The sequence below is a fragment of the Saccopteryx bilineata genome, chromosome 4 (genome assembly GCF_036850765.1).
Source record: "Saccopteryx bilineata isolate mSacBil1 chromosome 4, mSacBil1_pri_phased_curated, whole genome shotgun sequence".
NCBI lineage: Eukaryota > Metazoa > Chordata > Mammalia > Chiroptera > Emballonuridae > Saccopteryx > Saccopteryx bilineata.
In genome coordinates, this window is record NC_089493.1 from 218589952 (window position 1) to 218605207 (window position 15256).

The window sequence follows — 15256 nt, forward strand, 5'->3', positions numbered from 1 at the left end:
AGACTTGGACATATAACAAGAGAAATGATATCTAAGGGAAACTACCTGGTTAAATCCGCTTCCTATTAAGACAAGTTTTGTAAGAAAGTATCCATAATTTAATGAAATTAAACAATAATAATTAGTATTAAAAATTCCTTAAGCCTTCAGTAATGTTCTTTTAGTAGTCTAGAAACAATTCTTACCCAGATGGCTTAGTTTAATTGTAGTTTTTTTTATTTTTCTGAAGCTGGAAACGGGGAGACAGACAGACTCCTGCATGCGCCCGACCGGGATCCACCCGGCACGCCCACCAGGGGCGATGCTCTGCCCACCAGGGGGCGATGCTCTGCCCCTCCGGGGCGTCGCTCTGCCGCGACCAGAGCCACTCTAGTGCCCGGGGCAGAGGCCAAGGAGCCATCCCCAGCACCCGGGCCATCTTTGCTCCAATGGAGCCTTGGAGGAAGGAGGGGGGTGGTGGAGAAGCAAATGGGCGCTTTTCCTGTGTGCCCTGGCCGGGAATCAAACCCGGGACTTCTGCACGCCAGGCCGACGCTCTACCGCTGAGCAAACCGGCCAGGGCCTAATTGTAGTTTTAATAGTGTTAGCATGTATGATGCTAATATGATCACGATTCAAATAAATCTCCAAACAGTTTTACAAAAAAGAAAAAAACAAAACACTTTTATTTTCCACAAGGAAGAGCAATAGGAAATATCAAATCATTTCCCACAGTTTTCTTAAAACAGAGCCTACAAAGACATATTCAGCACCAAATAAAAAAGGGGGAAAAAGAGAGAAATTACAAACAGCCATAGAGTATAATCTATAAAGCAAACATTTAATATTGCACTTTGTTTTGCTAACATTTTGGATTTTACTTTTCCTAATTGAAAAACGAGGAATCTATCTTGAATACTGGAATACAATTGTGAACCTCACATCTTATAACAGAAATTGACCAATATTTAGGAAAGAGTTAAGTAATGCCTCTAAATTAGAAAGTAAAGAAATACTTTAATGGGGAAAATAAAACCTTACTTCATAAAGTTTTATATATTTAGATCTTTATCACATTTTCTTTTGTTACCCAGTACCAATTACCAGAATATTGGTCATTCTTGCTTTCATGTATTATTTATGAGAACATGGTGATAAGTATTTCAAGGCTATGCTATCAACAATTGTTCCCTAGAAGTTAGACATGAGAAAAGGAAAAAGGGATTTTCTGACAACCCCCCCCCCCAAACAGAAATAAAACCACCAAATGCCCTTTATGCCAAATATCCATTAGCTTTTTTGAGGGGGACATTCACAAAATGACTTAACAACAATAAAAAAATATTTCACCCCATTTCCTTATTATTTAGTATTAGTTTGCTACGGGAGCCCAAACCCTTTAACCGAATCACTTAAAACGCGATTCTTTTTTACACTGGGCTTTCTTCACCCTGTCAGCATTTTCAAACATGAATTGTCTTCCATGTTTTCTTAAAGGCCACTTATGGAAAAGCCTATTTTTTTTTTTTGTATGAAGCTTTAAGACAGTATTTAACCAGCGCAAGCACCAGACCAGAGTTACTATTATTTTCAGTCACTTTATTAGCTGTGGGGATAACAGCAGGACTGATGTAACACCCATTTCACACATATGTTGCAACATCAGAAATGCTGATTTTCATTAAAAAGAGCTGAATTCCTTCTAAAGTAAGACAATCAGTACACTTGGTATCTTAGAAAATGCCATTTTAAATGTCATGATAAATGCTGGTATATCTGTTATGAGCTAACTGTAAATTATCTTTAATATAAACTGTAATTCACTGATGTAATCATTTTTCCTATCTTATCTACATATATTCAAAGTAAGCAATTTCTCATGGTTAGCAAAATGTTCTTTATGTAATGGAAAAAATACTTCCATTAAAAAAAGTCCCCACAAAAATATAAAACATTCATTATTCCAGCACACATTCTAGTACTTATAATTTTGAAGTTATATACTTTTAGAATAAATTTGGGTTTCAAGCTCTGTCAAGCTTGAGCAGGACAAAAAGTATATAAATTGAGCTCTCTAACCATAATCTGAACATATAGATATACAGGTAGGTATTCCTGCTCATTAAAATACTCTACACCAGCAAAAATGATTTTCAACATATGTGTTCAGAGGTAATTAAGTAACTCTGTATAAAAATAAAAGCATTTTCTTCTCCTCTTTAGTGACTGAAAAACTTCCATACTTTTAAAATAATAAAAATAACTAATTTTTAAGAGCAACAGCCCTTAACTCTTTGCTGGTGCCTGCCAACACTGCCTTTCTTTACTTCATTCTTAGCTCTTCTAGTTTCTTCTTATATGTAATGATAAGGGAATGTGGGTGGGTTATCACTTTTGTGTATGTCCCTTTTCCAAATTTCCCTCTCCAAAAAGCCAACCAAACAAACAAAAAAGTAACAGTGCAACAAAACACAAAATAGCATTCCAACAGTTTGGCAAGTGATGCGTTCACCTGAGATTAAGTGATTTTAGGCAGTCAGTAACAAAATGCTGCTTTGCTGCAATAGTAGAAAGGCAACAAATTCTTAAAAGAAACCAGGAAGGTATACAATCTTGAGAGTCTCTTAGCTTCCTCCTCTTATTCCTTTTCCCACATTATCTGTTGCGTATCTACTACAGTAGGCTGCAAACCATACAGCAAGAAGGATTGGCTTGAAGGCATTTGATGTTTGTAAATAAATCCACAATAGGATCCAAGCTGAAGAGGTGATACATGGTCAGCCTAGTAGGACAGTTCTGAGCATGTGCATACGCAGGTAAAGTCCAGGCTATATTAAATAAAAAAAAAATGTCAGTGCGTTTTTTTCATGTAAAAGTTTTTTTTCCAAAGCTTTCTTTTGTTTCTTGTTGTGTTGACCACAAACAAGTTTTAAGAGTATCAAGAGTCTCGCATAAATGGAAAAAAAAAAAAGCTGTAGTGACATTGAATCGCACAATGTAAGCATTGAGCATGTGCAAATTCTCAAATCAAAAGAAGGAACTCATCCCTCTTTATAATGTGGTGTCTTGACACGTATGACCATACGCAAAGATGACTGCTCGTGGTATGTACCAGTATTAAAGGAGAAAGCTTAGATCTTCAAGCATGTTGGAGCAGTCCCAAAATGTTGCTGCAGGCTTCCAAAGCATGATCACTGGTTGATTCATGTATTTGCCATTTTCTGGGCAAAAGAATTCCACTTCCTCTGAAAACATGTCTCCAAGATACTTCTCTGTTCTCAGCTGGGAAGAGATAACAGTTTGGAATCCACATCAACTTGATTTAACCATGTACTCCTTCAACGAGAGGGGCAGGATGGTCTATCATCTGACTGATCAGGATTTGGATCAATCTAGAAAAAAAAGAGAAAATAATTAAAGTTTATTTAATACAATCTAGTAAGAATGCAGCAAATGACTAAGATTTGAGTTTTAGTTGAGAAATCTAATTACAAAGAACATACACAGCTAGTATGCAGAAGGGAATTAATATTTATAAAATATCTGATATGCCATTACTAAACTATCAATAAAATTTATAAAGGTATGCTGAACAGTTCTCTTTCATAAAAGCTAATGCTTAAATTTTATCAGTGAAGGCCCTGGCTGGTTGGCTCAGCGGTAGAGCGTCGGCCTGGCGTGCGGGGGACCAGGGTTCGACTCCTGGCCAAGGCACATAGGAGAAGCGCCCATTTGCTTCTTCACCCCCCCCTCCTTCCTCTCTGTCTCCCCCCCCCCCCCCCCCGCAGCCAAGGCTCCGTTTCCAGCTTCAGAAAAATACACACACACAAAAAAATTTTATCAGTGAATAGAGTTTTACTCAGTGCTTAGTAGTACTTAAAGCTCAAATACACAATGGAAAACATCTTTATAGCAATGATATCCTTTTGTAAAGTATCCCTTTCACCCTTTAAAAAAAAGTCAACTCATCTCTTCTGTAGGCTTTGGGAAGAATGCAGTTGGTAAAAAATGTTCTTGGTGCTGTGTGAGGTAGTACCCTCATGGACATAAAACCTCAGAACGGACCCAGGAGTAGCGTGTATCAGGAAATAGCAACGCTGAGCCCACCAGAGATAGATTTCCTACCTCCTCTATCTCTGGAGTAACTTTCATATACATATAAGAAAAAAAAAATTCTGAACCAGAGATGTGGGGGCGGGGCCTACAGCAGACCAAGTGACCCCTTGCTCAAACCAGATGAGCCTACACTCAAGCTGGTGACATCGGGGTCTTGAACCTGGGTCCTCCACGTCCCAGTCCAACGCTCTATTCACTGCTCCACCGCCTGGTCAGGCTGATTCTTTAAATTATAAATTATAATATAAATTTAAAATATAAATTATAAATTTATTCATAATTTAAAATATAAATTATTCCTTTAATGGCATTTTGAAAAGCATAAGCTGAGATCATTATCTTTATTCCTTCAATAATAGAACTGAACAGTCCTACTTCTGGGTCAAACTTAATAAATACTGACAATCCTAATCTAACCTTTAATCTGTAGTTTTAAATTATGTTTTTCTATTTATTATCATGGTAATAAAAAACTGTTTTTTAAAAGTCTGCAATACTGTTTCCCCAAGACGGCCAGCCCATTTTATACTTGAGGAACTGGTGCTCACCTCTGAATAAAGAGGTGGAGGCAAGAACCGAAACTCTTGGATATAGGCAAACAGTGGTCCTTGAAGTGCTCTCTCAAAGTCGTCACAAGCACTCACTGGAGCAAGATTGTTCCGTCTTTGTTCCTCCGTTACCACTTCTGCATAGCTGGGTGGTGCTAAAGGAAAAAGATACACGCAATTCGAACAGCATGTTCTTATGCATGTCAAAATACACAGAATAGTAGGTATTAAAAAGAAATATCAAGGTCAAATAATAATTATTTGTCTTGTATTCAAAACTAGGGGGATGGATGTATGTTTTAAATCTAACCTTAGGGGCGCAACTATTATTTTCAAGTATAGACAAAAGTATATCTAATCATAAACTATCAGAAGCAAAATTATATTCTTGAACATAATAAGATATACATTATTACAAATTACCTTCAGGTCGTTCAGGCAGAGATAAACCAAGCCAGTTCATGTTCATGCTACATTGACTGCTTACACTTGAAGTTCTGCTACCAAATGGATGTAGAGGAATGGTACCGATGACAAGAGGCAAATTAAGAAATAAATCCATAGCTCCAGGAATATCCACATATACCTAAACAGTAAAAGGAGATGCTAGGTTTAGAATGCCAAGAATTATTTCCTTTTTAAAAACTAATAACCCAATTTTAATGTTATCTGAGGTCCTCATTTACTTTCTTTACTTATATAGATATGATATTAAGAAAAATTTCTTCCTTATATGTATATATAAGTATATATACATATAAGGTAAAATAATTACAATGCAAACTGTACAAAGATTTATTTATTTTTGTATCTAGCATATATGGAATATAAAATTGAATCCTGGATATAAAACAGAACAATATCCTTATGATTAAAACTTAGGGGGGGGGAAACACCTTGAATTTATACATACCATTAGTGAATATTCCACACGGATTATACTACAGTCGAGGATAGATGGAGAAACAGGTGGAATTTTCAGTAACTTGCCATTCCATGTCTCTGTCTTTCCAGATGATAAGGACTCCCCACGCAAGTTAGCCACAAGCTGTTTTACTTCCTTCATTTTCCCTTTGGCATAGAAGGCCTGTGTTTGGTAAATGGCTGCCTTTGGCACCACCATTCGGGAAGAGCAGTTCTCAATCTCAGCAAATATCTGAATTGATTCACCTAGAGAGGAAAAAAAGTATCTACTGTTAAGAAAATGAAACAAGAGCCCTGGCCGGTTGGCTCAGCGGTAGAGCGTCGGCCTAGCGTGCGGAGGACCTGGGTTCGATTCCCGGCCAGGGCACACAGGAGAAGCGCCCATTTGCTTCTCCACCCCTCCGCCGCGCTTTCCTCTCTGTCTCTCTCGTCCCCTCCCGCAGCCAAGGCTCCATTGGAGCAAAGATGGCCCGGGCGCTGGGGATGGCTCTGTGGCCTCTGCCCCAGGCGCTAGAGTGGCTCTGGTCGCAACATGGCGACGCCCAGGATGGGCAGAGCATCGCCCCCTGGTGGGCAGAGCGTCGCCCCTGGTGGGCGTGCCGGGTGGATCCCGGTCGGGCGCATGCGGGAGTCTGTCTGACTGTCTCTCCCTGTTTCCAGCTTCAGAAAAATGGAAAAAAAAAAAAAAAAAAAAATCCTCTAAACAAATGTAAATTCTTAGGTGAACATTGGAAAAGTTCAGCAGACTACCCGGATGAAAAGTGGTACTGAGTGTGGCAAGAATAAACTACGCATTTATAGCAGCTCTTTAAAAAAGGAGACTAGATTCCAATATATGAAAGAAAACTGGATAGGCACAATTTGTTATTTTATCAAAGAATGCTGTATCATCATATTTACACTTAGTAGAAATACTGTAAATTTAAACACAAAAACTAAATGAAGAAAGGTAATTTTTTTGTGGGAACCCACTTCATACGTACCTGGGGTATAGCCCTTCCTTTCGATTTTGGCACTTAAGGATATTGGGCCTGAGGTACAGAACCAGCAACAGAGAGTCTTTTCTTTTGTGCCTGCTTGGGGTGACTGTAAGAAATAAATTTAGACAAAAGATCAATGGATGAGTTGGGACAGTAATAAAATATTTTAAAATACAATCCTAAATTTTTGGAGAATTTAAAATTAAAAGCAGTGCTGTTTATTTTATGTTGGTACCCAAACATACTTTTTTTAAACTAGCTAATGGCTCTGAATTATATTATTTTTGTTTTTATGTTTCCATTCAATGAAAGAAAAAAGTGTACAGACTTTAACACCATATTCCTTAAACATAGTTTTAGTCCATGCTATTTATATATACAGTAACTGAAAACCAACCAAAAAACAAATGAAAAAACCCTTTCCACATTCCATTTAAAATGACTTAAATAAAAATGCAGCTTGGAAAGCAACTTGGTTATAATCTCAAATGTTAACATTTCTCTTTGAGATAATACAATCAAATATATATATATATATGTACATACACATATATACTGTATATATATATAAAATCCACTTATTTTAAAAATTAATTCTTATTTGCTTAAAGATGTTATTATTTGTTTAAGCCAATTAATGTTTTTCAAGTCAAATTTGAACCTTGTAAAAAGATACAATTAAAAAAGGATTCCTTTAAAATGGAATTAAGTTTTTTTGATCAAAGTGATAATTTCCCCATTGTTTGACATCCCTACATTGGATTAATGCAATGCAATACAAATTTTACATTATGATATTTCAAGTATACTGTCTTATAATAATTAATAATTCTGTTCCTCTTCTACCAAAATTAGCCAGGAAACAGATTAATTTTTTTGTTACTGCTATATCTTCTGAGTAAGAGGTATTTCGTACCATGAATGGTATTACTTTTAAAATTTATTTAATGTTATTACAGCATAAGAGAACATAATCATATTCTTCATTAGTGTGCCCTTTTTTAAAATTAATATTTATGTAATTTTAAATAAAACCACTATTTTAAAATTATAAAATTACAGTGTAGGGGATTATTCTTTAGTATTAATATGCCAAAATCAAAGAATAAAGAATTCAGTCAATTCTTACCAGTAATGAAGGAGTGTTGATATCTATATGCTCAAAAACTGTAAATTCCTTCTTTAATTTTACTGGTAGAAGCCAAGGCCTGTGTAATTCGGCTTTCACCCAATAGCGCACACTGCCATGTCGGCCTTCAAATGAGGTAGCAAGTGGTCTGTGCAGAACATAAAGGTCAATATATTAATCTTATACCTCTTTCTAATAATTATACAGTAGTGTTAACATATTGCACTGTTTGTCAGCGAGGTATCAAACATAGGTTTTAAAAATTTCCAAAGGGACAAGTCACTGGGGAATAAATTTGTTTCAAAGTAACAATTGAGAGTAGGTAAATATCATAAAAATTTTGCTTTGAAAAGCCAGAAGAATATAATCCCTTTAAACAAAGAAGAAGCTACCGTTTCTTTTCTTTTGATTTTGAGAGTTTGTTTGTTAAAGCTGGAGACAGTGAAACAAGAAAGGGTTTAAAATAGCAGAGGCAGCAGAAGAAAGCCCAGGCAGGGGTGCTCTGGCTCTCCAGGAATGTCCCAGGGAAGAAATGCATCGAGGCAGGGCTGCTCTGGCTCCCTGAGAAAAGTCACAGCGACCAAAATGAGGCAAGGCTGGGCTGCTACTGGCTCACTGCAGAGAGAAGGGGGCTCTGGAGACAGGTTCAGGAGTTACCCTGGGAGAAGCTGCCGCTGCCCACTGCTCCCCTGGTGCAAGTCTCACGAGGACCCTTCGAGCTCAGGAGACGCACTCCCGAGAGAGAAAAAAGGCCTGAGCGTGCTCCCAGAAGGGAGGGAGTGCCAAAAGGTGGTCCTTTTAATGTTGGTGGCAAAATTATGAAAATTTGGAAATGAACAATTCTTGAAAAGGTCAAGAATTTATTTAAAAAATAAAGAATGGTTTAACTATTTCTATTGAGAAATTATAGACACTGGTTAAACATTCAGACCAAATTCCCAACAGTGCTCTAGTATTCAGAAGGTCTAGAAAAGGCCTTGAATAGTCATAGTATTAAAAATTTCACATTTCATAAAGTCCACTGAAATACTAAAAAACTTTTATATTTCCCAGTTTACTCATGTTCTCTGTTTTGGCCATATTTTCTAACTTTACTCTATAGGCTTAAAATGAAAAAGTAACATTTCTACTGGTCTGAATCAAGGGAATCTGTACTGTTTTTCAACTTTGCCAGATTTTACTACTTGTAAAAGATTTTATTTTAGTGAGTCTGGCTTCTTTTTCATAACTTCATTAGAAAAATGCCCAATATTCAGTTATTTACAAGGTAGAGTGCTAGCTTAGACTAATAGGAGAAGTAGCAGTAGTTTTACAATTTTTTTTGCATTTTAGACTCCTGCATTAACTTGTTTAGCACAGAGAAATTAATGCAGTATTTTGCTAGTCTTCTAGAGTTTATTGTAAATGACTACTTTACAGATAACATTTAAAATTGTGTATTAAATTACCTCCAGTCTTTGAAGATATTCAGGCCCAGTGTTAGCTTTATGGTATGCACAGACTTAAAATGTTTCTCTAAGAAAGTATATTAAGGCATTGTATTTAAAAGGATGGTCTTAAATAATAAGGTAAATAGAATACTGGAAAATACCATTTAGAAACTCTAACCACAGAAAACAACCCAGTTATACAGTTAAGAAAACATTGAATTAAGTATGTTTGGCACTTGATAAGTCCTTCTGTAATTTAAATTTATCCTTCAGAACAATGAGCATTAAGTGCCACCTTACATGTCATAATACCTGTTAGAGGTTTTATTTATTTACTTATTTAATCAGTGAGAGGAGGGGAGGCAGCGACAGACTCCCACATGCACCTGGACTAGGATCCACCCCGCAAACCCAATAGGGGGCAATGCTCTGCCCATCTGGGGCGTTGCTTGCTGCTCAGCAACTGAGCTCTTCCTAGTGCCTGAGGTGGAGGCCATGGAGCCATCCTTAAAGCCTGGGGCTAACTCACTCCAACTGAGCCATGGCTGCAGGAAGGGAAAAGTGGGAGAGTGAGAGAGAGAGGAAGGGGGTTGGTGGAGAGAGAGATAGAGAGAGAGAGAAGCAAGAGGGAGGAGGGGTAGAGAAGCAGACGGGTGCTTCTCCTGTGTGCCCTGACCAGAAATCAAATCCGGGACATCTGCAGGCCCGGCTGATGCTCTACCACCGAAACAACTGGGTAGGGCGTAAAGGCATTATTTTAAAAGAATTATAATCTCTTCTAACAATCTTTTACTGAATTAAGAATACACCACTTTCCTTCTTCCTTTCCTACTAGAGTCCAAGCCTATGATGAATGTTTCCTTTTAAGTCCAGGTCATAATATCTCATGTGACCACAACAGCCCTTTGCACAGAAACTACTGAATTCACACCAAAAGAACAGCCCTCCTGAAGTTAGGACATTCCTAATTATGTTTATGTTCTTAGCTTACTGCTGCTGCTGTTGGTTAACATTAACAGATGAAATAGAACAATGAAGTTTTATAAATTACCGATGAGAGACTTGATATGTTTTAGATAAACCATACAGAGCTAAACTATTTGACTAGCTCCTTTCAGTTCATTCACATCAAATAAAATATTATTCAAGTTTTAAAAAAAACCTCAAAAATCTTGAGATAGAACACTAACAATTAAGTTTTGCTTTTTATAATTTTGCCACACATTAAAAACTAGCCTTTTAGTAGTACATTGTTTTCCTTTAGCAAGATTCAGTAATGAAAAGGTTTTTTTTTTAAACTAAAAATATTTAAACTTAGAGTAACTTTTTTGGGGGTATTTTTCTAAAGTTAGAAGCAGGAGGCAGTCAGACTCCCGCCTGAGCCCAACCAGGATCCAACCTGCATGCCCACCAGGGGGTGTTGCTCTGTTGCAGCCAGAGCCATTCTAGTGCCTAAGGTGGAGGCCACAGAGCCATCCTCAGCGCCCGGGCCAACTCTGCTCCAATGGAGCCTTGGCTGTGGGAGGGGAAGAGAGAGAGAGAGCGAGTGAGCAAGGAGAGGGGGAGGGGTGGAGAAGCAGATGGGTGTTTCTCCTGTGTGCCCTGGCCGGGAATTGAATCCAAGACTTCCACACACTGGGCCGACGCTCTACCACTGAGCCAAGTGGCCAGGGCCATAATAATTTTAATTTTAAAAGAATGGATGTCTACAAAAAGTGCCTGCTACTTCTCATACTTACGTCTGTGGAAGCTCGAAGCTGAATGCATATTCATGCCTTCCTGAATGAATAGTGTTGAAGCCTTCTTCGGAATTATCATCATCTAAAACACAGAGAAAGGAAAAACATTAAACTTACACATTCTTCATGGTGGTATAACTTTAAAGATGCTCATATCAATAATAAGGCTACAAGTTTCAGAGTCTAAGAGATCACTTCTCTGAGTAAAATCCTGATTCTCCAGTTGCCTCATCTGTAAACGGGGTATAGTATTTATACCCCATAGATGTCCTTAGTGCAAAATGACCTGAGCTGTAAGGCCTCTGGTATTTAACACAGTAACAATCTCAACTAAAGATTCAGATCTCAAATCTCACACTAACGTGCTATGTGTCCAATTATTTCCTTAAATTTATCATATTAAGGCTACATATATACACACATACACGTGAGACTGTATAGTCTCACATACATATATGTAATAAAAACTTCATGAAAATGTAACGATATAAATGTGCATGTTAAAATTATAAAACTATTAGACTGTCAAATAGATGTTGAGTAAAAAAAAAAAGGAAGTGATTTTAACGTCAGTTTCATAACTAAAAATAGAAATTCTTCATTGAACCTAAAATGATGACAATATTTAGTCTATCCTATTTACAGCTAAAAATGTGCATGTATATAGAAAAACATACCTCGATTTAAAAGGTGTCTGCTAACCGGGCAACAACTGTCCCACATCCTTGAAAAAAACGCAGTCTAACAACACTGACTCAAATTGCTTGAAAAAAGGGATGACCTTTCGTTTTAGAACCAATTTCTTTTGGTCCAATAGCTTATTTAAAAAATGTCTCAAAAATATATTAAATAAAAAATCGTTTGTGGTGGGAAGAAGATTCTGGATTAAAAAAATTTTTTTGTGTGTGTTCTGACTAGGTAACAATTAAACGTTATTTGTTTATCTTTCTTGGTGTAGAAATCTTTTATTAGCAGACCTTTATCACGAAAACTGACGATAATGCTATCATTTAACTTTCCATCAGCAAAGTATTGAACACATACACACGTGCAGCAGCCCCTTATCAAGAATAAGAAAGCGCCATTAGGTGTATACTTTTATCCAAAAACCACGATGATTCGCTTTCAAATCAGTACTATTTGCCTTGTCCCTGTGGAAATCCGCTGAACGGATTTCTGCACCAAAAACCGGCTCAGGTGAGTTGGGGGCCATTTAATCCTGCTCCCCTCAAACTGGCGCAAGTTTGCATCCCGGTTCCCTTCTTCCCTTCTGCTCCATTATGTGCCAGCTCAGCACTCTCATTGAAGAGAGCGGCGGCGGCGCAGCGCCCTGGTAAACAAGTGCCGGGCTGTCAATCAAGAACTAGACCCGAGCAGGAGAGGACCGGCCTAAACCGGCGCGAGCAGATTCCAGCCGGCCCGCCCGCGCGCCGCCGCCCGCGCGCCCCGCTATACATACGGCATACGTCGCAGCGCGCCAGCGCAGCCTAGCTTGCTGGGCCGGGGGCGGGGCGGGGCGGCCGTGCGCTGCGCTTCCGCTCTGCAAGCCGCAGCCGGGGACCGGTTCGAGCTGGCTTGGGCCACCCTGACACCTTTCCAGTTGCGGCCAGGGAACCCGGGGCGGTGTAGGGCTGAGGGAGGAGGGCAAGCGCCCCGAGAGCCAGCAGAGGGGTGCTCTTGGAGGCCGCCCCCCAGCGCTTGATGGTGCAGTCACCCGTCCTTCCCTGGGGCCGCCTCTGCACCCGCGCCCTCGGGGCGAACAGGGCTAGCCGGCCGGCCGGCTGCCCGCAGGTTGGGGCGCGCACTGCGTGCTCGCAGACCCGACCCAGGAGCCTGGGCTCCCGCGGCCCGTCCAGCTCAGTTCTCCGAGCAGAGCTGTCAGCTCAAGGCGCGCCCAGGGCACTTGGGCACCTGCAAGGCCCGCAGGGCCTCTCCCATCTACTCTTGACACCTGAAGTCACTATAAGGTTCAAAACAGGCTGAGGTGAGGGGTGACAACGCGGACCTGCAGAAGCCCCGAGAAGGACGCGAGCAGGGGCGGGAAGACGGCCCCGGAGAAACCTTGCCCGGCACACGCCGGTTCCAAGCCTCGCCCCACCCGACCGGACCCTCTCCCCACCCGCGGCGCCCAATCCAATCAGAGCCTGGCATCGCCTTAGCAACAGGCTAACAAACTCGGCTCCGCCTATCGCCGGTCGCCGGGGCGGGGTCTGTTACCAGGCTAGTTTGAGAGGTCCCAGTTTTAAGTCATTGAAACTATTTAGGCTAAGAGCTCGTCCAAGCTTTGCAGGGGTATTTCGTGGGATTTCGTGGGATTACAGACCACATAGTTTATTTCTCTATGAAACCATGGAGCAACTAATAAAATTGCGTTTGTCCCCGTAAGTCGTTATTCTACTTTTACCCCACTGCAAGTCTCTATTCTATAAAAACCTTAGTTTCTTCTCACCATTTTATAAAAAGCTGCAATATCCAGAAAGGTTCAAACTCATGTTCCTGCTTTTCAACAAATACGACGCCTGTCATTAGGCATCAGCACTTCTAATCAGTTACTGCTTGGAGAGATTTAGAAATTATTTCAGGATGCAAATTACCTATGAGTTACTGAAATCCTAAAGGATTGACTTCATCTTAATGTTTTTAAAAATAGTGCATTAATGGTGTAACTGAAAACATCCTTCACTTCTATACTTTGCCTTAGTTCAATTAGCACTTCCTCAGACATGGGGATATTTTAATATTAAAAATGAAGGTAAAATGTGTTCTATTCTTTGAAAAAATAGTCCATATTTGAACTAAATACTGCATAAAAAAGGAGAAGTAGAAAATTACATAACCAGTTTTAACACTATATTCTTCTTGGTCTAGGAATTAAGTCATCACCACCACCTGACGCCTGCAACCAATCTGCTGAGGGCTGAACAAGCGCCCCTCCTCACCACCCCCCCAGAACTGGTCCGAAACAGGATTGAACCGCTTCTAACAAAGGGTGGAAACTTAGAAAAACAAGCTTAGTCTTCTATATTTCCACAATGTAACGATTTAAACAATAGACTGGAAATCTCAGGACCCCTTCAAAGTGTGACAAGCCTTTATTTCCCTTTTCTAACCAAAAATCAAATCCAATGTGCTGAATACTTTTCAATTTCATTTGACTGGCATGGGTTTCATTGAATGCACGTTTCAAAGTTAGGCATTGACGCTCGCAAAGGAAAATTACTGACCCTAACTGGCTTCTAAAACTGATTTGAGATCTATCACAATGATAGATAATAATGTCCTTTAAAATAGTGAATGCTTGATATAAATTTCTAAAGGAACTGAAAAGAACAGGGAAAAAACACGTGGGGTGTTACCATATGTCAAAATAAGCCACTGAAACCCTTTATCGAAGAACAACGATCAATTCCTTATAGTCTTTTGCGTGTCAATATTAAAAACGAAACACATCTATTAACCTGCTTAAAGATGTTATTCCATTTCTTGATTGAGGCTCAGCTTTTTAAGATATAAGGCTGCAGAGTTCAAGGGGGAAAAAACTCTAACGTTGGACTGCAGCTTTTAGCAGTTCAGTTTAAAACATACTAGTGAAAAATGACTGAATCGGGTTTAAGCAGAATTTATAAGTAAGGTGCGAATGGATGGCAAGTGCGTTCGGCACAGACCAAGCCGGGTACAGAGGCAGTTGATTAAGTGCAGTTTGCAGTCACTTTGCAGATGCCTGCATGCATTTCGATTTAACACAAGATGAATGTCAAGGAGAATCCAAATCTTCAACTTTGTTAATCTTTTGTCAAACTGTATTGTGTTATGCTAGCACTAGAAATATATTCAGAAAAAAAGAAAAGTTACGTTTAGCAAAGAAAATGGTTTAGTAATTTATGAATAATATAAAAACTTACCTCTTTCGTGTCCAATTAAAATGTCTTTATGGTTGAAATATTCTACTTCTTCAGTGTAATTCTGTGTGTAGGCAGTATTAGAGCCGGCGTTTCTAGATTCGGTCCAGCGTACTTTTGCATGTCCTCTTGCATGAATTTTAAGAGATTTTACTCTGATTTCCCCAGTAACTTCTAAATTCACCCTTCCTGAGACTGTATCCCCACTAGAATAGACAGGGACATTGCTGTCATTAAGACAGTCAAAGCTTATTGTCAAACTCTTCACCTTTCCCAGCACCATGTTTATAACAAAATCTATAAAAATATAATGTAAGACAAAAAAATCAAGATCACATATAAAACGTGATCTTCACTTAACACTGATCGATGTCTTTGCCGTGCAAAAAGCTTGCAGGCAAGATCAGTGATACTTTACAAATAGTTCATTGAGATTTCTTAAAAAGTCAGGGCAGCAAAGAGGCTGCTCCTCGCGATCCTGCTAGTCTCAGTGGCCTCCTTACAAAGACAGG

General features: G+C 39.3%; 1 protein-coding gene across 1 annotated transcript; it reads right to left on the reverse strand.

Moving 5' to 3' along the window:
- Nucleotides 1–1439: 1439 nt before the first annotated feature.
- ARRDC3 (arrestin domain containing 3) lies at nt 1440–15239 on the reverse strand. The gene is made up of 8 exons (XM_066273812.1): nt 14748–15239; nt 10846–10927; nt 7677–7824; nt 6551–6653; nt 5557–5813; nt 5067–5229; nt 4644–4798; nt 1440–3371 (listed from the first exon to the last, which is right to left on the reverse strand). The coding sequence occupies exons 1-8, from the start codon at nt 15025–15027 to the stop codon at nt 3318–3320; spliced, it is 1242 nt and encodes a 413-aa protein (XP_066129909.1). The 5' UTR covers nt 15028–15239; the 3' UTR covers nt 1440–3317.
- Nucleotides 15240–15256: the final 17 nt, after the last annotated feature.